General features: G+C 41.7%; 1 protein-coding gene across 4 annotated transcripts in view; it reads left to right on the forward strand.

Moving 5' to 3' along the window:
- Positions 1–13,854, forward strand: part of POU2F3 (POU class 2 homeobox 3) — a 105,399-nt gene extending 91,545 nt beyond the window's left edge. For all 4 annotated transcript variants that reach the window (XM_045839015.1, XM_045839030.1, XM_045839038.1 and 1 more), the window contains 6 exons: positions 310–451; positions 2,495–2,631; positions 4,152–4,313; positions 10,374–10,440; positions 11,568–11,700; positions 12,616–13,854. In XM_045839015.1, coding sequence (XP_045694971.1) covers positions 310–451; positions 2,495–2,631; positions 4,152–4,313; positions 10,374–10,440; positions 11,568–11,700; positions 12,616–12,655 — 681 coding nt within the window. In that variant the 3' untranslated portion in view covers positions 12,656–13,854. The remainder of the gene's footprint in view (positions 1–309; positions 452–2,494; positions 2,632–4,151; positions 4,314–10,373; positions 10,441–11,567; positions 11,701–12,615) is intronic.
- The last annotated feature ends 9,171 nt before the right edge of the window (positions 13,855–23,025 follow it).

Genomic DNA, 23,025 nt, shown 5'->3' on the forward strand with positions numbered 1-23,025 from the left:
GTTTAGGGCAATCCCATCATGTTCCTGTGTTCCCTGAAAATAAGTCACAGTTGCTATTGGTAGAGAAAATGAGGACATTGCCAGTGGAGGCGAGAGAAATAAATGAGAGCCAGACAAGAGTCAGGCATATGGGCATGGTCCACTCGATGTCTCCATCTTAGAAAAAAATAACCTAGAAAGGAGCCAAGGTGATGGATGAGTGCTTGCAGTTTCATTGGGTGTGTGATTGCTGCTAGGATGGTGGAGAATGTGGACCAAGAAGAGAAGGATTTTGTTTCTCAAGTTACTTCCTTTCAATCCCACTCACAGGGAGATGTGGGGCTGGCGATGGGAAAGCTGTATGGCAATGACTTCAGCCAGACCACGATCTCGCGATTTGAAGCCCTCAATCTGAGCTTCAAGAACATGTGCAAGCTCAAGCCACTGCTGGAGAAGTGGCTGAGTGATGCAGGTAGGCCTCAGGGACATAAGGATGGATTATGCCCTAGAAAATTCTGCAGGGAAGGGGCTAGTGACTTGTCTGTGTTGGGGCTTTAGGCAGTCATACATTATACCTCTTTCTTCTCCTCCCTAGTCTGGAACCAACTGAGAAATAAGACACAGGCAAGTGGAGAGAAAATGTCAGTTGTATTACTCAGAAAGCCCTTTGGAGGACATGGCTTTAGGTCTGTGACCATGAAGACTTGTACTTTTTCCCTTCTGTAACCCAGACCCACTCAGCATATATCTTAGGACAGCTGGCTAGAGACAAGGATTGGGTCTGCAGAGCAGACACACTTACCCAGATTGCTGTCTGGACTAGGTATAGGTCAGGGTGATGGGGAAGTGGATTTCTTAAAGTCTCACTTATAGGAGGAGACAGTAGACACAATAGAAGGTCTTATCTGGCTAATTCTTGAGTAGGTTTTCAGAGGACAGGGAGTTACTATGAGCTAGACTGGTCAGAAAAGTCTTACAGCAGGAGGGGAGTTTTCAGAATTCAATCAGGTGTGGTGGCCAGGGAGGCATTCCAGCAGGTCAGGAATGTAAGCTAAGGAACAAATGTTTGAAATACTGAATGGAAGAGTTTGTTGTCAGGGGCAGAGTTTCTCAGCTATGGCACTATCAGTATCTTGGATCAGATCATTCTTTGTTGTGAGGCACTCTCCTGTTTAGTAGCATCCTTGGTCTCTACCCATTAGATGCCATAGCACCCACCCCCAGCTGAGATACCCCAAAAAATGTCTCCAGATATTGCCATATATCCCTTATGGGAATTGTGGTATGATACTGTGGTCCCTGATTGAGAACTACTGGTCTAGCTAAGAAGGAAAGAGCAGAGTCAGCACTAGGGCTGGGCTCTATTCTGTAAATATGTGTGAATTAGTGATTACTGTGGAAATGGTGAGGTGGACAGCCAGGGATGTTACCCTCTGGAAGTCCTTCCAAATGGAAACATGGGACGGGGCAAGGAAGCTCCTTCCTCAGGAAGAGACTGTCCCTTTCACAACTTTTACTGAAACATTGAAGCCCTGGCCATGTGGCTTAGTTGGTTGGATCATCCTCCCGTACACCAAAAAGTTGTGGGTTCAATTCCCGGTCAGGGCACAAAACTAGGTTGCAGGTTTTATCCCCATGGCGGGGCAGTGCATAAAGGAAGCAACTATTTTATGTCTCTCTATCTTTCTCACATCAATGAACATATCCTCAAGTGAGGATTAAAAAAAAAGTATTAAAGTGAGGGATGAGATCAAAGGGTCTTAGGATCTTTGGGAAAGGACCTCACAGATCATTTTTAGTGTGATACCCCACCTGACACCTAAACCCTTCCTAAGGGATATTCCTGCCTATCAATTTAATAGCCTTAGCTCCAACCATTATACTGGGGGAAAAAAGTGGCTTCAATACCAACATTTTAGCACCAAGTGTCATTGCTTTTAGGTCAAAGTGACAGTTTACATTGTATTTGGTGTTCAGGCATACTTATAAACCAGTAGTTCCCAGCCTTTTTGGCACCAGGGACCAGTTTCATGGAGGACAATTTTTCCATGGATGGTGGGCAGGGGACAGGGAGGGATATGGTTTTTGGATGATTCAAGTACACTACATTCAAGTTCACCTCCTGCTGTGCATTTGGTTCCTAACAGGCCCAGACCAGTACCAGTCCACAGCCTGGAGGCTGGGGACCCCTGTTATAAAAGACAGACTCAGGAGTGTTACTTGCAGAGGCTCTGCTTGTACCCACTCACACCCACACATGCTGATGATGTCTGGGTGTCCCTAAACCATGACTGCAAGCACTGGAGGCATTGCTGTGGGAGTCATGAAGGATCTTTGCCTGGAGCAATGAGGATAAGCAGTATTTTTGGTCTGTCTTGTTCCCCAGGTTGGGCCTAGTCCTGATAATACACTGTAGAACCCACCCAGAAGAGTTGCTGGATCTCAGGTCCATGAAGATGGGATTGGCTGTCCATTCCTTTCTTTGAGCTTCATTTGCTCTTTCACCTTCCAACAGAATCTTCTCCATCAGACCCCTCGGTGAGCACTCCAAGCTCCTACCCCATCCTCAATGAAGTGTTTGGTAGGAAGAGGAAGAAGCGCACCAGCATTGAGACCAACATTCGCCTGACTCTGGAGAAAAGATTTCAAGATGTGAGTGGCTCCTCTGGGTGGGAGCAGTGGGCCAACTTCCACAGGTGGTTGAGCAGGCACATAAAAGGCCCTTTGCACAAACCCCTCAGCACCTGTGCTGGGAAGGGGTCAGAAAGCAATGACACACTTGCTCTATGGACACCCAGGTGTTTGAGTGAAAGTCTGCCCTTTATCCCCAGGAACTAGTTCTAGGAACTTCTTCCCCCAGTGACCCTTCTTGCCCTGACATCTGTTTGGGGTGACATTGTCCCTCTCACTGGAAGATTTAAAAAACAGGATATAGCATCCCAGAAGAGGGTGTAGATCTATACCCAGTTAAAGAAAAGCGAGCACAGCCAGGGTATTGTATATAAATTCTTTATTTTCTAGGCATTGCTTTGTATTTTTCAAATTACAAATATAATAAATGCTTCTTGTAAACAATTAGGAAAATTCAGTTTCAGTCCTGACACTGAAAATTAGTGTCAGGTTGTAGAAAGAAAACGGTTATCATTAAATGCCATCTAAATGTATTTCCTTCTATTTCATTGTCCACTTAGATATAAATACTTGTAATCGTATTATATAATACATTTTTTAACTTGTAGCAAAAGTGTATTCTTGAACCTGTTATGTGAAGCTAATAGTATCAACTATGTGCCCCCATGGAAGCTGGGGGAGAGAAGAGGTATGGTCTAAACAGTTTCTAATCAGGTTCCCTTAGGTACCAACCTCCAGAACCTGCATCTCTACCACACAAGTCCCTAAAGAAGGTGCATGTGGCCTACTTCAACCTTGTTGGCCCCAGGCCTCCAGGACTGCTGCCCCTCCAGCAGATTCTGTAGTGCATCAGGTTCAAGGATTTGATGGCTGCATCCTGCTGGCAGCATGACTAGAGCTGGCTTTTCCTTCTGATTAGTTTTCTCAGAGCAACAAGAGTGAGGGAAGTTATAGGAGGGAGGAAAGAGGGCTGAGATCAAAGTCTGGGTAGGAGTGGGGTCAGAACAAGAGAATGATATGTATTTCCACAGTCTTGATGGATTCACATATTTTAGCTTTATCATTTCCTATTTTAATGTAGGACAGGAAGCAGTGTCGCAAGAGAAATATACTAGATTATGGGGAAAGAACAGAGAGGAGAGCATGGGTTCTGGAGATTTATCTTGTTCCCACATAACTTACCAATGGACTCTTCTTTTCAGAACTTCTCTTGAAGAAGGGAGGAAGAGAAGAGAACCTGTGTCAAGCCTTGGGTTTGGCAGTTTACATTCATTTTCTTATTTAATCCTCACAATAATCTTTCATAGTAGGCATTGTTATTCTCATTTCTTAATGATAAGACTGAGGCTCAGAAAGGTTAAGAAAATTTCTTAAGGGCACACAGTAAATGATAAGCTAGTATTCCATCCTAGGTCTGATTCTAAAGCTTTCGATTCATCTATTTTTCTATCCTGCTTCCTTGGAAGTCTGTCCCCCACCCCCAGTTCTTGACTCTATTCCTTTGTTCTTCTGACCAACCTCTCTCACTTCTGTCTCTGTAGAACCCCAAACCTAGCTCAGAGGAGATATCCATGATTGCAGAGCAGTTGTCCATGGAGAAGGAGGTGGTAAGGGTCTGGTTCTGCAACCGACGCCAAAAGGAGAAGCGAATCAACTGTCCTGTCACTGCACCCATTAAATCACCCATCTATACTTCCCGTCTGGTGAGTGGCCAGGAAACAAGGTGCCCGCCAAACACAGGGGGAGGTGATGACTGGAGGGTAAAAGGTCTTCTCCATCCTGGGGAAGGTGAGGGATTGGAGTTGATGGGTGTATGAAGTAAATAAATCAGCAAATAGATGTTTTATATTAAATATCTAATATAAAGAATAAAGAAAGGTAAGGAGATAGAAAGTTATAGTGGGGAGATTTTTTTAATAGGTCAGAAACAACTTCTCTAATAAGGTGACATTTGATCAGAGATCTAAGTGTTGAAAGAGAAATATCTCAAGGAAAGGGTGTTCTAGGAAAGGGACCAGTAAATGAGACCACCTGGCATGTTAGAGGAACAGCAAGAATGCCAGTGTAGCTGGAGTACAGCAAGGAGGAAAGCGAGAAGTAGGAGATGAGTGAGAGAAATAACAGGAAGCAGGCTATCTAAGGTCTTGGAGGTCATTGAAAGGGCCCTGGCTTTTACTCTGTGTGAAATAAGCCACTAGAGGGCTCTGAGCAGAGAAGGCTAAGTGGCTGACATGAGTTGCTGTGCAGTAAATGATCTGTGTGGAAACAGGAGACTAGCTAGGAGAATTATATTAATCAGGCTAAGTGATAGAGGCTTAGGCTAGGGTGATGAGAAGTGGTTGGATTCTGAGTATACTTCAACTGTGGATCCAACAAGATGTGCTTACAGCTCAGATGTAGAGTATGAAAAATAAGGTAAAGATGACATCAAGGGTTTTAGCCTTAGCAACTGGTTGGAAGATGCTGCCCTTTTGTTTGTTTGTTTGTTTGTTTTTAGATGATGAAGACTCAGGAGGAACAGTTTTGAAAGGAAAAACTAAGAATTTAGAGTTGTCATATTAAATTGGACATGACTCCTAGACAGCCAAAAGGAAGTGTCAAGCAGACAGTTATATCTATAATTATGGTGGTCGGGGAAGAAGTCAGGACTGGGAATAACCCAGACTTCAGGCAGACCTCAAGAATAGAAAATATCTTCTCTATTCTGGAGAGAGATGTTGCCTAGAGGTGGGTGTGGGAATGTTCTTCTCTACCCTTGAGGATGGGGATGGTTTAAGGTTAAGGGAACTGAGGCTAATGGTGATGTCTTTTAGCACTAAGGATAAACAAAATTCAGCCTTGCCCAAGGAGGGACATAGCTATTTCATAAAACTACACCATTATTCATTCTTTCACCAAACATTTATTGACTATCTACTACATATTGTTTTTTATGCAGAGTCCTGGGATACACAAATAAGTATTATTTGTCCCCTCTCCCAGGGGACCTCATTGTCTAGCAAGGGAGATAGACAAATAAACAAATGATAAACAACATGATAGCTTCTTTAGGAGAACTTAGTAGTCACAGCTAACAAAGCCTTGGGAAGTAATGGTTAGAAAGTCTTCCCCAAGAAGATAAATAACACCTGGGCTAAGTGTAAAAGGCAAAAATAGTGAAGAAACAGATAAGTGAGGAGGTGGAGTTTTCACAGGGAGGAAGTATGAGAATAATGGTATAGATCAGGAAGTATTCACGGAACTGCTGGTGGTTCCACGTAGAGGAATGTAGAAAGATGAGGATGGATAGATCGGTAAAGACCAGACTGAAGGGACTGTGTGCAATGCTAAAAAATGTCAAGGCTTGGAGGAGTCATTGAAAAATTTTTAAGCAGGGCACTGGCATGATCATATTTGCTTTTTAAAATGATCATTCTGACTTCAGTATAAATAAGGTAGTTTGATAGCTTGGGAGAATAGTAAGGATTTGATTGTAATTGTCTAGTAGAGAAATGAGGGCTGAAGCAAACCCAGGTGGTAAGAATGAGGGGGACGGGAAAGATGATTCAGGACATAATTGGAAGGTAGAATTATTAGATTCTGGCTAATAAACTGAAAATTGGGTAGTGACATGGAGAGTGATGAAGGAAAGCAGACACTTGGAGATGATTCTCAGAATTCAGGGTTGGCTGATTGGATAGATGATGATTCCATGGATGGAACAAGCAAACACAGGGGAGGAGCTAGTTTGAGAACTGGAAAAAGTGATAATTTCAGTTCTTTCCATTATTATGATGTTCAGTGAGGCCTGTGGGACACCCAAGTGGCAATCGCCATGGTCACTTAGGATTATAGGTCTGGAGAGTAGGAGAGAAGGCTGGAATAGAGATACAGATCAGGTAGTTATAAACATATACATGATGTTGAAATACAGGGTGAAGAGGAGCTCACCTATGGAATCTGTACACAGGAAGCAAAAAGGAAAGTATAGGTCTCAATCCTGTAGAACACTAGCATTTGAGAGATTGACAAGAAGAGTATCAAGGGAAGAAACTGAGAAAGAGAAGCAGAGAAGACAAGAAAGTGCAATGAAATAGATGTAAGGGATAAAATGGGTGTGAGGAACTTTACAGGAGTCCTATAGGAACACAGATGAAAAACCCAAATTGGGCCTGAGAGGGCTGACACTCTATTTTATTTGAAGAACACATTCAAAATTAGCAAGAAAATTGGTATTCAAGGCAGAAAGAATGGTCTGTGAGAAAACATGGAATTCTAAAACAACATGATGCTTTTGGAGAATCACACCAATTCAGTCTGGCTAGAGTTGGGTTTGGAAAAAAGACAGAGATTGATGAGGGCCAGATCATGAAGGGAATTTTTTTTAAAGGACTGTGTTTTTTTTTTTAAGATTTTATTTATTTATTTATTTTTAGAGAGGGAAGGGAGGGAGAAAGAGAGAGAGAGAGAGAAACACCAATGTGCAGTTGCTGGGGGCCATGGCCTACAACCCAGGCATGTGCCCTGACTGGGAATCGAACCTGTGATGCTTTGGTTTGCAGCCTGCGCTCAATCCACTGAGCTACGCTAGCCAGGGCATGAAGGGCCTTGATACCAAAATACTCTATAAATAATGATAATCCATTAAATTTTTAAGTTGGAGGAAATGTGATACTCATTCATTCATTATTCCTTTCTTAAATATTTCTCTTTTTTAAAGATTTTATTTATTTATTTTTAGAGAGAGGGGAAAGGAAGGAGAAAGAGAAGGAGAGAAACATTAATGTGTGATTGCCTCTCACATGCCTCCTACTAGGGACTTTGCAACCCAGGCATGTGCCCTAAACTGGGAATCAAACTGGCAACCCCTTGGTTCACAGGCCCACACTCAATCCACTGAGCTATGCCAGCCAGGGTTTTAAATATTCTTGAGCACCCACCATATGTTTGACAGTGGGACAGAGTGGAGCACAGGACACCTGTGATCTCTGCTTACAGTGCAGCGGGGAAAACAGATATAAACAAATGCTATTTGTGCTGAAGCCTTCAGCAAAGATGTATGGGTATTGCAGGGACCAAATTTTGTCCAGAGTGTCAGAGCTTCTCTGAAAAATGATGCTGAAAGTGACAGCAGAAGAATGAATGGACATTAATGGGGTAAAGGTCTGAGTTGGGAAGAAAAGGAGGAGAGAGAATACAGAAAAACATCCTAGGCAGAGGAAACAATGTGCACTATAGCCCTGAGGCTGGTGTGGTGGGGAGAGGAAGCACAGAAGGCTTGAATGGGCCGGAATCCGGGGAGTGAGAGAGAGTGTGAGGAAAGAGGCTGGAGTGGGAGGTAGGGATTATGTAGGGTGTTGGAGGAAATTGGACCATGTCTCAAGAACATTGGAATTTTCCAAAGCACCAATGTTTAGATTTGGTGCTTTGTTTACAGCAGATGGGAAATAGACTTTTGCTTTGGTTTAATTCCAACCAAGGACACCAGCATGGAGAAAAACAGTGAGGGTATGAAGGACCTGTGAAACAGCCTGACTCATTCTCATCACTTATTCAACAGGTATTTGCTGAGCACCTGCAAAGTTCCAGGCATTATAGTAGACACTGAGGGTATAACAGTGAACCACTCTGGTATCCTCCTGCCCTCATGAAGTCCACAGCCTAGTGGTGAGGGGGAGACATTGTACAAATAATTAATACATACTTGTGCTTTTATGAAAAAAGCAAATAGAGAAAATGTTCTGACCCTGTCTTTTCCTCAGGTGTCATTGGGACAGTCTCCTTGGGAATAGGACATAATTTTTTCCTGCTTATGAAAAGAAATAATCATCAAAATATACCATTCAGCAGGGGAAAAAAAAGCAAATGGTGCAGACCAGTGTAGGCAGAATGCTACCATTGATATAAAAATTTAAAAAGAAGGAGCCATATGTATGTCTCCTTGCATATGCATAATCTGTCTCCAGAAGGAAACCTCTTAGAAGCTGGTCACAGTGACTAAATACATTATTTATTTTAAAACAACAAATTTCTTGGATGTGGCAGCAGGAAGTGGAAGAGAAGAAAAGGGAGAAAGATTATTGATAACATCTCTTACCATGCTTACTACAGGAAGTGAGCATCCTGCTGGGATGGGATGTTACAAACTCGAGAGGGAAGGAATATCAAATCACACCCCCCTGAGCAGAAACTTCTCAATGTCTTTAAAAAAGCATTCATCAGCTGTGGCTGATGTGACTCAGTTGGTTGGAGTGTGGTACCCAGAGGGGAGGTGGGAGGGGGTAATGGGGAGAAAGGGGGAAGGGTTTTCAGGAACACATGGATAAAACCAAGGCGGGGTGGGATCAGGGGTGGGAGGTGGTGGTAGCTGCCATGGGGTAAATGGTGGGGGGTGGAAATGGAGACAACTATACTTGAACAACAATTTTTTTTTTAAAAAAAAGCATTCATCATCTGTGGCTGGTGTGATTCAGTTGGAGTGTTGGTCATGAGTTTGATTCTGGTCAGGGCACAAAAGGGTTGCAGGCTCCATCCCCAGTGGTGGGAGGTGGTGGGGGGAGTAGGGGGGAGTGGTATAAGAGGCAACCAATTAATGCTTCTCTCTCACATCTCTCTCTCTCTCTCTCTCTCTCTCTCTCTCACACACACACACACACACACACACACACTTTCTTCTTTACTCTCTCTAAAAAATCAATTAGAAAAAAAACCCAATATGCTGGGGAAAAGATATCCTCAGATGAGGATAAAAAATAAATTCACCAGAGCTTCCCTGTCAGCATGAGAAGAATGAGGGGAGAGAATGTATGAAGATTTCAGTTCAAATGAAAATGTGAACAGGTTAGCTGCCTATAGACAAGGCAGCTAACAGCTTCTTTCAGGAAGGAAGGGAACTAACATTTAACAAGTCCAGCATACTTTGCCAGGTATTGAGTTGGAAGCTCTATGAACATTATATCATTAAATCTTAATTAAAAGAACCTATAAGGGAAGTATTAGTACTATTTTACAGATGAGAAAGCCAAATCTCAATGGGATTAGGTAACTTGCCCAAAGTCACACAGATAGTCGGTAGTGGAGCCAGGTCCTACCCAGATTTGTTGGGCCCCAAAGTCCATTCTGTATATTTCATCTTTTTCTACATTCTAGGATAGTAATACTGAGGGGGAGATTCCTGAACTTTGTGGGAGACTAAACTAAATTATCTTAGGCCCCTTTCAAATCTTAGACTTGCTGGTGTTGTGAGGTCTCCAGGGCAAAATAAAATATTCAGAAACCAAAGTTTAGCTCCTCCAGTGATCTCTGGAGAGCTGATGGTCCACTCATGCATGAGGCTGGGAAGCTTGAGACAGGGTTGTTAGGACTGGTGCTCTGCTGCTCTGAGCAAAAGCAAAACCTTTTTACCAAGGAAGAAGGAAAGACTGAAAAATAGCGTCTGCCCCAGCCGATTCTAGAAGGGCATGCTCATTTCATTGTTAGAGCACTCAAGCACAGCTCTGACCTGGCAGTTCTAAAGAAACCTTGCCAGGGGATACACAGCAGGGTGGGCAGATCTGGGTGTCAGCAGCAGAGAGCTGTGGGAGCAGGATAGAGCTGGAGCTGGGTGTTGTATGTGGTCCAGAGACCTTTCTATGAAATGGGACAGGATATAGGTTTGGACTAGAAATTGTCAAGGAAGCTAAGATCTTACCTCTGCAGAGATGGGACCCAGCATCCCAGGAAAAGTATCAAAGGTTGGAGAATGGGGTGGAAATGGACATTTACAAGATTTTGTTGCCTTTCAGGTCTCTCCCTCTGCATCTCTGGGCCCCCTCTCCATCCCTCCTGTCCATAACACCGTGCCTGGAACAGGTGAGCTTTAAGATGAAGTTTCTGAATTACACCAGAATTCCTTTAAATAATGGAATATTAGAACTGAGAATAATGGTTCTAAATGTGTTTCAAAAGATATTAAAGTCGGTTTTAGAGAAAAAGGGTTCCATGATCAAGTAAGTTTAGGAAATACTGAGTAAGCAAAGTTTAAATAAGTATTTATGTTTTGTTTTGTTTTGATTATAGCACTTCTCAGCACTCAAGTACATTACACATTCCCAAAGAAGCTGTATGAAAGGCTAACAGAAGAGAGGGTTTTTCAAACCAATTTTGTACAGAACTCTGCTTTTCAAAAAGTACTATAGCATTTCAGAAAGCTAAATAGGGTAACCATAAGTCTGGATGCGCCAAGGATAATCCTAGTGTCAGCCTCTTGTCCTGACATAATTATCAATAGCACGCCTTTCCACTCTTCAAAACATCTTACTTTGGATGGTAAAATATATGTCACCTTATCCATGTAATGTTCATACAATGCAAATACAAGAGCTCAGTTTAATCTAAATCTGCCATTTTACAGAGGACAAAAATGAGTTTCAGGGAAGGGAAGCCAGTTGCCACAGGCCACAGAGCTGCTGGGACCTAGACTTGGGTCACCTCATTCCTTGTTGTACTCTTTCTAGAAGACCATGTACCTTTTGTTTGCAGAGATGAGAACACTATGGAGGCTGGCAATCTTTATTTCCACTCTCAGGCTCTCTTTTCCTCCCTTATGTACTTTTCTTTCATTCCCATACTCTTCCAAACTGAGGTTTCTTGTTCATTTTCCCACCCTGCCTTTTGGTCTGGGGCTGCATATGCCCAGCCCAGGGTGTGTCCTACAATAGGATGATTTTGGCACCAGTCCTTCTTCTGTTTGACAAGTCTAAGACTTGCAGAACCAGCCATGCACCTCTTCAGAGCCTGGTCTTAGGAGAGCATTCATGATGAAAAACCCTCTGCAGCTGGGTGCTGATGCTAATATGGCAGGAGCTGGACAGATAAGTGGGGATGGGGAGAGGGTGAGACTCCTTTGGGGATACATGTTTTGAAGGGCCATGCCACAAGGTCCAAGCACGACCCAGCCACTTTACTTTCCTCTTGTTTTTGCCTCTCCTTATCCTCAGTAACATCACCCTGTTCCCCTGGGAACAACAGCAGGCCTTCGTCTCCTAGCTCAGGACTTCATGCAAGCAGCCCCACTGCACCTCAAAATAACTCCAAAGCAACAGTGAACTCCTCCACTTTTAACTCTTCAGGGTAAGATGGAAGGGGAGAGAACAGTAACAATCCATCAGGGCCAAGGGACTTGTGAAAAGCTAGGTCAAAACCTTGGGAAAGAAAGCTGTCACTGGGTTGGAAAAAAGAAATGGGGTGGCAGGGAGGAGGCAGAGTGGAGAGCCAAACTGGACTTTATCCCTGAGGAGTTGCACTTAAAAGAGAAGCTTCAGCCAGTGAGCATTCCTACAAGGAGCTCATGTCAACAAAGCCAAAATGTCCATCCTCACTGGGAAGGTGGAAATTTCCAAATGTCAAGCCCTTCACTGGGCTTAGGAGTTCTCCACATAATGCCAGTAACCCTGTTATGGGGACACTGTAATGTGGACTTGAGCTTTGAACATGGCTGGCACAGTGAGAAAGGGAAGTTAGGATGCTGTTGGGGGAAAGTAGCCTCTTGAGTCAAAGAATCTACTAAAAAGTATTTTCATAGGTAATGCCTTGAGAGATTCTTCCCTGATTGAGAACAAAAGAGATTTGAAAGTTAAGTGATAGGTTAAAGATCTGAGCTTGTCAGAAGAGATTAATCTACTTGTCCAAACCTAGGTAGTTCAGCAAGGCAGCCAGTTCTCATTGGCCAATTGTCACATAGCCCCAAAAGTTGGAGCTCCTCAGCTACCTCCACAAAAGAGAGGGGGGTGGGGACCATGTAATGTACATTTTAAATATTGTTTTGAGATATAACTCATATACCATAAAATTTATCATTTTAAAGTGTATAATTCAGTAGTCTTTAATATATTTATAAGGTCACACAACTATCATTATTATCTAATTCCAGACCATTTTTACCATCCCAGAAAGAAACCATATGCCTATTAGTGGTCACTATCCATTCCCATCTTCCTTCATCACATTAACAGCTTTACAACTGACTTGTTTTTTTCTCCCTTCCAGATCTTGGTATCGATGGAATCATCCCACCTACCTCCACTGAGACCACAAAGTTTCTCCTATTCCACTTGGCCCTGTATTCCCCATTGGAAGAAAGGGACTCATCTCTTCTCTGTATGAACAGATTACTCTCAGAAGAGCAGAGGAGAATCCCCTCTATCACTTAACCTAAATTCTTGCCTTCTTAATGAGCAAGGGCCTCTGGAGATTTAAACTGTGATTGAACCATGTGTTGACTTCTAGCATTATTGAAATATATACCAATGCTAGAATTTGAACTTCCTTGCCTGTGCCTCACCTCCAACCTCTAGTTCTAAATATTTTGGACAGCATCACTGTGGCAGTGATTTTTCAGAGAAAGGATACCTTGCCATTATTCTCCAACCCATTCTAGGGACAGCCATTTGCCTGGCGTGCCAAACTATCAAAAAGAGACATAATGGTTTTAACTCTGACTTTAGCTATAATCTCTGAACTAATTCTAAAATCTGTGAAAAGACTTGAATTTGATGTCTCCACCAAAGCCTTGATGTTTTCCCTGTTCAGCCAAGTTTTCTGACTAAAACTTCTTTTGCCCAATTTTCTCTTTAGCACTGCCCCCTTTTCTAGAACCAACTCCATTCATGATTTTGTTCTCCAGGTTCCCTCCTCTTTACAGAAGGCTGAGTTCCTCAGTCCTCTGGGCATATTTCTGTACCTATAGATGCTCTTCCGTCTGTTACACCTGTCACAGAGTTAAGGAGCAATTGTTCACTCTCACCTTCCCTGTGTTTTTCCTTATCTTATTCTCTCTCCCTTATCCTGGCTGTAGAAGGAAGAACACAAAAACAAACACGCAACAGTTATGCTGGCAAAAAAACCTATATACAGCCCTTTCCTCTTTTTGCACTTTCTTCTTCTTTCCTTAATGTGGAATTTTCCAGCAAAATGTTTAACTCAGGTGTGAATTTTGAACATGGCTGTAATATTTTATCTTCCTTTTAAAAAAGAAGAGAAATGAAAAATACCAAAGTCTGAAATACTATGCTGACTCCCACAAGAATTCCCACATAGGCTAGGAATCCTTGTTAACTTCCTGGAAATGTTATTTTAAGCCTCCTTTGTGAGCCAGTGTGTTGAAATGTAACATGAAGCCATTCTAGAAATGATAACTTAAAGAAAAGCTGCATATCCAAAGAAATGTTGAGATTCAAAGGAATCGCATTGTTCCTAAATAAATTTGTATAGTGCTAATATACACTATTCCACTATTGATAAGAAGATGTTTAGATGATTGTTCTGTGTCTTTTATTGTGGGGTGATGTGAGTGTATATGACAAAGTAGTACGGTAAAAATGTTTCAAATTAAGTGTATTACTCCCCAAACCAATGCTAAAGCTAACATACATTAATGCAGGGCTGTAAGGACTTCAGAGTTCTTTTTTTAATTTTTGACAGAACTGCCTTGAAGGCAGAGAAGAGATTAGTTTCCTCATTTTGTGAGAGAATAGTAACTACTTAAGGTCAAGTCATTTGAAGACTTAAGTTAAGGCTAATAGTTCATATCTCAGATATCCTGAAGGTCAATTATTCATAATTTACAGTGGAAAGCAATATATATTTAAGACAAATAATAATTTAATAATCATATATATTTAGCTTTGGAATGTGCTGAGACTTTAATGAGGGGTTAAAGGGGAAAGAAAGCTATACTTGTGGTCTTTCTTAGGTTAATAAAAATTTAGTTACCATTCCTGAGGTAAGCATTCATCTGTGGAAAAAGGAGGCCCTTCACAAATGTAATAGCCAAAGGGTTTTTCCCTAAAACCCTAAAATTTGGATTAGACATTTTTAATAAATAATAATCATGTGGACAATCTAAACATAAATGATTAAGAGTGAACTCTTCTTGATGTTTGAATGGCGCTTATATTAAGCCTAATATTTCATGTCATGAAGTAGGAGATGGCTAGCTGAAAGGGGCTTGGTATATAAAAAAGACAGCAAGAGGACCCTCCAGTAGTAATTTAAGTATATAAAGGGACAACTCTGCTACCCATGAGCCCATCTGTGCGTATATATGCATACATACACAGGCATATGGTACTCTCCCTTGTATACTCATGGGTGCCAGAGCTGACCCTTTTCTTCAGCAGTCCTGGCTACCTTGACATATCACTCAGGTGGATGATAAACATTTATCTGTACTGTCCAAGACTCTGGTTTTTATCCATTTGAACTTAAAAAAACTTTAATTTTTTACAGCAGTTTTAGATTTACAACAAAATTGAGAAGATGGTACAGATGCATAGACCCCCCCCCCCCATTATCAATATCAGAAAGCACATTTGTTTTTTACCAAGGATGAACTTACATTGATGCTTAATCAATCACCCAAAGTCCATAGTTTAACTTAGAGTTTATTCTTGTTGTTGCACATTCTACACAGGCTTGGATAAAAGAATAATGACATATGTTCATCACCATAATACCATACTATTTTTCACTGCCCTAAAAATCCTCTGTGCTCTGCCTATTCATACTTCCCTTCCACTACCCCCACCCCACAACCACTGATTTTTTTACTGTCTCCATAGTTTTGCCTTTTTCAGAATGTCATATAATTGGATGCATATAGTTATATACCCTTTCTGGATTAACTTCCACTTAATAATGTGCATTTAAGTTTCCACCATGTCTTCTCATGGCATGATAGTTCATTTCTTTTTTGCTCAGAATAATATTCTATTGTCTGGATGTACCTCAGTTTATTTATCCATTTATCCACCTACTAAAGGACATCTTGGTTGCTTCCAAGTTTTGGAAATTATTAATAAAGCCGCTATAAACATCTGTGTGCAGGTTTTTGTGTGAACATAAAATTTCAGTTCCTTTGGGCAAATACCAAAGAGTATAAATTGCTGAATGTTTAGAGTACATTTAGTCTTATAAGCAACTGCCAAACTGTCTTTCAAAGAGGACATAACATTTTGCATTCTCACCAGCAAACTATGAGAGTTCCTGTTGCTCCATGTCCTTGTCAACATTTGTTGTTTTCAGATTTTGGCCATTCTAATAGATGTGTAATGGTATCTCATTGTTTTAATTTGCCTTTCCCTGATGACATATGATGTGAAACATGTTTTCATATTCTTATTTTTCATCTGTATACCTCTTTTGGTGAGCCATCTGTTAAGGTCATTGGCCCACTTTTCAACCCAGTTGTTTGTTTCCTTATTGTGGTGTTTTAAAAGCCCTTTAAATATTTTGGATAATGGTCCTTTATCAGATGTGTTTTGTGAAAAATTTTCTGTCAAATCTGTGGCTTGTCTTCTAATTTTCTTTTTTTTAAAATATATTTTATTGATTATGCTATTACAGTTGTCCCATCTCCTGCCCTTCACTCCTCTCCACCCTGCACACCCTCTCCCACCAACATTCCCTCCCTTTAGTTCATGTCCATGTGTCATAAGTTCTTTAGCTTCTATATTTCCCATATTATTCTTGCCCTTACCCCTGTCTATTTTCTACTATTTTCTACCTACCATCTATGCTACTTATTCTCTGTGCCTTTTCCCCCCTCTGTCCTCCTCCCACTCCCCTGTCGATAACCCTCCATGTGATCTCCATTTTTGTGGTTCTGTTCCTTTTCTAGTTGTTTGTTAGTTTCTTTTGGTTTAAGTGTGGTTGTTAATAATTGTGAGTTTGCTGTCATTTTACTATACATGTTTTTTATCTTCCTTTTCTTAGATAAGTCCCTTAAACATTTCATATAATAAGGGCTTGGTGATGATGAACTCCTTTAACTTGACCTTATCTGAGAAGCACTTTGTCTGCCCTTCCATTCTAAATGAAAGCTTTGCTGGATAGAGCAACCTTGGATGTATGTCCTTGCCTTTAATGACTTGGAATACTTCTTTCCAGCCCCTTCTTGCCTGTAAGGTCTCTTTTGAGAAATCAGCTGACAGTCTGACAGGAACTCCTTTGTAGTTTACTGTCTCCTTATCTCTTGCTGTTTCTAGGATTCTCTCCTTCATTTTTACCATGGGTAAGTAATTATGATATGCCTTGGTGTGTTCCTCCTTGGGTCCACCTTCTTTGGGACTCTCTGAGCTTCCTGGACTTCCTGGAGGTCTATTTCCTTTGCCAGAATGGGGAGGTTCTCCTTTATTATCTGTTCAGATAACTTTTCCACTTCTTGCTCTTCCTCTTCCCCTTCTGGTACCCCTATAATTCAGATGTTGCAATGTTTAATAATGTCCTGGAGGTTCCTAATCTCCTCATTGTTTTGAATTCTTGTTTCTTCATTTTTTTCTGGTTGGTTGTTTCTTCCTTCCTTCTGGTCCACTCCATTGATTTGAGTCCCAGTTTTCTTCCCATCATTATTGGTTCCCTATGCATTTTCCTTCATTTCACTTATCGTAGCCTTTATTTTTTCATCTAATTTGCGACCAAATTCAACCAGCTCTGTGAGCATCCTGATCACCAGTGCTTTGAACTGTGCATCTGATAGGTTGGCTATCTCTTGATCACTTAGTTGTATTTTCTAAGCTTTGATCTGCTCTTCCATTTGGGCCATTTTTTTCCCTTGTCGAGCCTGTTATGTATGAGGAATGGAGCCTTAGGTGTTCACCAGGGTAGGGCAACCCAGTACCTGGGTTGTGAAGTTGTATGTGGGGTCAGGGTCCAAGAGGAACAATGGCATTTGCTCCTTTCTCTGTTGGGTTTCAGTCCCTTCCTCTGCTTCCCCCAAGCAAACTGAGCCTTTCTGGTGCTAATTCCTGTGTGGGTGAGCTTGTGCACGTTCTAGGATCCGTGGTTCTCTGCAATGCACTCTCCTGTGTGGCTGGGAGTCTTTCCCTGTGCCTCAACTTCCACAGGTGTTTTCAATCAGTGGTTTGAGGCTTTATTTCCTAGCGCTGGGACCCTGGGTTGCGAGGTCTGTCTCACTGCCCAGTTTCTCCTGGTTTATCTGCGTGCAAATGTGGAATCACCCGGACAGCGAGGCGCCTTGTGCACAGTGCCTTACTTCACAGTCACCACCTCGCTGGGTCTGCCAGCTGCCTGCATGCCCAGAGTCCACCCGCTGCGGTCTTGCACCTGGGATGCCTTACATGCCTGGGAAGCTTTACGTGGTGCCACCACTTTTTTGCAGTGACTCCTCTCTGCCCAGCTGCCCAACTCCATCCTTCCTACCGGTCTGAATGAATGTATATATTTTAACTCCTTGGTTTTCCAACTTCCATACAGTTCATTTTTCTGTCAGATCTGGTTGTTATCTTCTTTCTAACTTGTTGCTGACCTTATTTTGGTTGTGCGTGGAGGCACAGTGTTTCTACCTATACCTCCATCTTGGCCGGAAGTCCCTAATTTTCTTAATACTTTCTTTTGCAGAGCAGAAGTTTTTAATTCTAATAAAATCCAGATTGTTAATTATTTATTGCATGAATTATGTCTTTAGTATTGTATCTAAAAAGTCATCATATCCAGGGTCATCTAGGTTTTCCCTTATGTTATCTTCTAGGAGTTTTATAGTTTTCTATAATTTTTATTTTTTATTTTAAGATTTTATTTATTCATTTTTAGAGAGAGAGGAAGGGAGATAGAAAGAGAGGAAGAGAAACACCAATATGTGGTTCTCACACACCCCACACTGGGAACTTGGCCTGTAACTCAGGCATGTTCCCTGACAGGGAATCCAACCTGTGACCCTTTGCTTCACAGTCTGGTGCTCAGTCCACTGAGCCACATCAGCCAGGGTTATAGTTTTATTTTTTACATTTACCTCTGGCATTCATTTCAGTTCACTTTTTGTGAATGGTGTAAAGTCTGTGTCTAGATTAAATTTAAATTTTTTTTAAAGATTTTATTTATTTATTTTTTAGGGAGAGAGGAAGGGAAGGAGAAAGAGAGGGAGAGGAACATCAATGTGTGGTTGCCTGTCATGCACCCCCAACTGGGGACCTGACCCACAACCCAGTCGTGTGCACTGACTGGGAATCGAACTGGCGACCTTTTGGTTCACAGGCTGGCACTCAGTCTACTGAGCCACACCAGCCAGGGCTAGATTTTTTTTTTTTGCAGGTGGATGTCCATTTGTTCCAGCAACATTTGTGGAAGACTATCATTTCTCCACTGTATTACCTTAGCTCCTTCGTTGAAGACCAGTTGACTATATTTATGGGGTCTATTTCTGGGTTCTCTACTTGACAGAATATAGAGATAAACCAAATTATAGTCTAAATGCTCAGCCTCCAGTAACTTTCATTGTCCATTGACCTGGACAGGTGTTGAATAAATTGAAGCCTGAAAGTGAGGATTGAGTTACCTTTCATTTCTGCATGATTCCTTAAAACTCACAATCCCAATAAAATTTGATCATAGTTTTGTTAGCTTCTTCAGCACCTAATTAGGCACAAGAGAATCTAAGGGCAACAACCAGTCATTGTTTAGGGAAAAGAAGGGGGGGGGGAATTACTGCTGCTTTCCAGATTTAATACTTGATCTTTAGTTGACTCCAGACCTGTGGGCCCAGCTGTGGGCTCCCAAGACTTTTTCTCTAAATCGGAGAATGAGCTTAGTCCCAGGACTCAAATAGGAATCCTGGTCTGAGCACCTAGGTTTCAGGCTCAGTGCCTCTCCTCACTGTGTAGTAAGAATGCTCCTGTTACATCTCACATAGTACATTTGCAGAACCTACTGCTTCTCTTGATAGACTATGGGGAGTTTCTTACAGTTGAAGCTGTCTCTTTTTCTTTGTAACCCCTTGACTAGCATTGTAATTAGTATATAATAGGCAATTAAGATAAAAAATTGAATTCATCTTTTTTTCTCTGAACAACTTCTAATGTCCTTCACTGAGGTACAGAGCTGTGAATACAGAAAAATATAGTACATATCTGGAGAATATTCTAGTACAATGAAAGCAGTGTATCTTGGTGATTAAAAGCATGACCTCCAGAGACATATTGCCTGGTTCATACTCCAGTCTGCCTCCTACAAATCCCATCACCTTGGGCAAGCTCTGTGTCTCAGTTCTCACTTGTAAAATGGGAGTAACAATAGAGCAACTCAAACAGTTGTGAGAATTAAAAGAGTTAATATGAGAAGGGACCCCAAAACTCCAGAATTTATTTATTAAAAATTTGTGTATTTATTCTTACACATTTAAACTTCAGTCACCTTCAAAGTACTCTTCATTTGATGCAACACACCCATCAAGATATTTCCCCCATTGCTGAAACAGTTTTTGAAATCATTGATTTTGATGCCTTTTGGTGTTTCTGCTGTTCCCCTGCCTCCCGCCACTAGATCTTCCATGTCAGCAAAATGTTTCCCTTTGAGGACTTTTTTCATCTGGGGAAAGGAAAAATAAATTTCTTGGGACCAGATTAGGTGAATAGGGAGGGTGAAGCACAGGGTTCAAGCGATTTTTTTGGTCAAAAGCTGCTGAATACTCAGCATGGTTTGGGCAGGTGCACTTGCAAATCACCCACCATGAAATGGGCAAAGACACTGAGTCTTCAAAAAAAATCCACTTAAGCTGAATTCAGCCTCTCACAACAACGCCAAGTAGTACAATGATACAGCTAGAACACTCACCTCGCAGGAGAAACCTGTACTACAAGGGGCCCATCTTCCAGAAGATAATTCTGTGTTTTGGGGGTCCCCCTCATATATGTAAATAGCTTGAAATAGTTGGTGGCGAAACAGATCAAGTGTTAGACCAATGGAGGTAGTCAGACCAGACCTTGGTTCAGCAGCCTTGTTACTTGAGTTCTGGCTAAGAAAGAATTCAGAGGCAAGACTCAAAACTCTCAGAGAAAGTTTATTTAGAAAGTTACAGTTGTAGGAAAAGTGAGCCACTTGGGCATGGTATCAGGAAACAAGTTACAAAGCCAAAAGAAGGGCCCTTGGAATTTAGGAAAAAGATAAAGGCAATCCATCTTGAGGGAAGAAGAGGGAGGTAGACAGACAGGAAAGCCTCAGACATGCTCCCAAGAAAGAGCATACTGGGTCCTATCTTGAGAGGTTTTTTTTTAAAGATTTTATTTATTTATTTTTAGAGAGAGAAGGGAGGGAGAAAGAGAGAGAGAGAGAAACATTAATGTGCGGTTTCTGGGGGTCATGGCCTACAACCCAGGCATGTGCCCTGACTGGGAATCGAACCTGCAACATTTTGGTTCACAGCCTGTGCTCAATTCACTGAGCTACGCCAGCCAGGGCTAGAGCTTTTAAGAGTGGGGATTATAGGGAGGTCCTAGGGGCGTCTCTATAGAATATTCATCAGCTTTCCAGATGTGTCCTCTTAGGGCTGTCATCTCCACTAATTGGTCAGTGACAAGGCAGGGGGATCATGAGTCAGTACAGGTGGTCCTGATGTCAGCCATAGCATTCCTTGTCTGGTTTTGCTGCTTTTTGGGGCCTGGAGCTGAAACACAGCTGAGGCCTAGATGTATTATATTTGATGTGGGTCAGCACTTCATTGTCCTGGGGGCTTAATGCTTAAGAGTATTCTCTTACCTCCTTGTTTGTTTGTTTCTCTTCTAAGAGGATCTACCACATGACTAGTGATATGCTAGGGGAGGAAAGGTCACTCTGAGGGCAAAGTACCTGTTTTTCCAGTTTTGCCCATTCGTAGGCACCCTAGGCTTTTGGAACCAGTGATCTTCGATACCTGGCCCTGTTCATATCTGTTTAACAGCCTACCACAGGACAATGTCTGGTACATTAATACATGTTACCTGTTATTATTGTGATTATTATTGCCATTGTTATTCAAATAAATTAGGGGAGAGCTTCCTGTCTCCTATTGTCCCTAACAGTCTAAAACTTTTCTGTGGGGATGTCACTATTGACAAGGATCTGACTTGGTAGGACAAGAATTGTGCACGAAGATATGTAAACTAATAAAATTCAACCCCTGGTAATGCAGTATAAACCCGGCATCTCAGTCACTCTGGGATAAAGGCCCAATAAAGTCTCCATTGGAAGAACTGGCACCTTCCCTTATCCCCTCAGCCTTTAGACTCCTGAAGACTTTCTGGAATATTCTGTTCTTTCCTGGGGAACAGAGCAAGAAGAAAGTTCCACATTTAGACACCAGAAGAAAAAAAAAACGGCAACAAAAACAAATGGGAAAAAGTTGAGATTTGCATACATTCTACTCAGTAAAATGGATCTCTTCATGTTTTCTTTCTTCAGGCTATTATTACCTCTTATCAGGTCTATTCCAAACTACTTGTAACAGGTTGTCTTCTTCAATTTATTTTATACTGATTTTAGGTGAGTGTCTGTGTAGAAGGGATTCTGAACTTTGGTTGCACATTGGAATCATCTGGGGAGCTTTAAAAAAGATTGCTACCCACACAGGTTCTAATTTACTTTGGGGTGTGGAATGGGCATTGGGATTTTATTTTTTTAAAGAAACTCCAGTGGCCCTGGTTGGTGTAGCTCAGTGGATTGAGCATGGGGTGTGAACCAAAGGGCCGCTGGTTCGATTTCCAGTGCCTGGGTTGTGGGTCAGGTCCCTAGTGGGGCCATGTGAGAGGCAACCACACATTGATGTTTCTCTCCCTCTCTTTCTCCCTCCCATCCCCTCTAACAATAAATAAATAAAATCTTAAAAAAAAGAAACTCCAGTGATTTATTGTGCTGTCAAAGTTGAGAAACACTGCCCAGATGTGCGTACATATTACTGGGAACCTTGTCAAAATGCAGATTCTAATTTAGCAGACCTGGGGTTAGGGTCTGAGATTCTGTGCTTCTATCAAACTCAGGCAATACAGATTTTGCTGGCCCTACACACTTCAAGTAGCAAGGGCATGGAGAACACGATAAAATTATTTTTTGGTCCAATAACATCGCAGGTTTCCTGTTATTCACATAATAAGATGATTCAGCCTGGCATCTTAGGCTGGCATCAGCTATTTAAGGTCCTCTAACAGCAATGGTTCTCATATATCACTAACCATCTCACTGACCCTGTGAGCAGGTTTTAAAAGATACAGATTCCTAGGCTCCACTCCAGGCCTACTAAATCATAATCTTCAAGGCCTGCACAAAGGGTATTTTAAAAACACTTTCCAAGGGGTATACATAATAAGATTTAGGAGCCACAATATGTTTCCAATATACTCTTTGAAGTTCATTTACTATTCATTCAACCAGCAAACATTTATTGAACCTGCCTCATATGGGGTTCATGGGAAACAAAGATGAAAATACTGCAATCCTTAACTCTTGAATGGTTGGCAAGACAAATGACTAAAATAAGACTGTTTACTATTTACTATTACCTGGACCTAGCCTAAAGGCTCACACCTCTGCTCAAGGGCTTCTGCTTTTATGAATGTCTGAGACTATCAGGACCCGATCATTGCCTGTGCTGATCAAGCCAGATGCCCTCTTTACTGCATTTGCATCTCTCTACTT

The sequence above is a fragment of the Phyllostomus hastatus genome, unplaced genomic scaffold, assembly GCF_019186645.2.
Source record: "Phyllostomus hastatus isolate PE091 unplaced genomic scaffold, TTU_PhHast_1.1 phas_contig_113, whole genome shotgun sequence".
Taxonomy (NCBI): domain Eukaryota; kingdom Metazoa; phylum Chordata; class Mammalia; order Chiroptera; family Phyllostomidae; genus Phyllostomus; species Phyllostomus hastatus.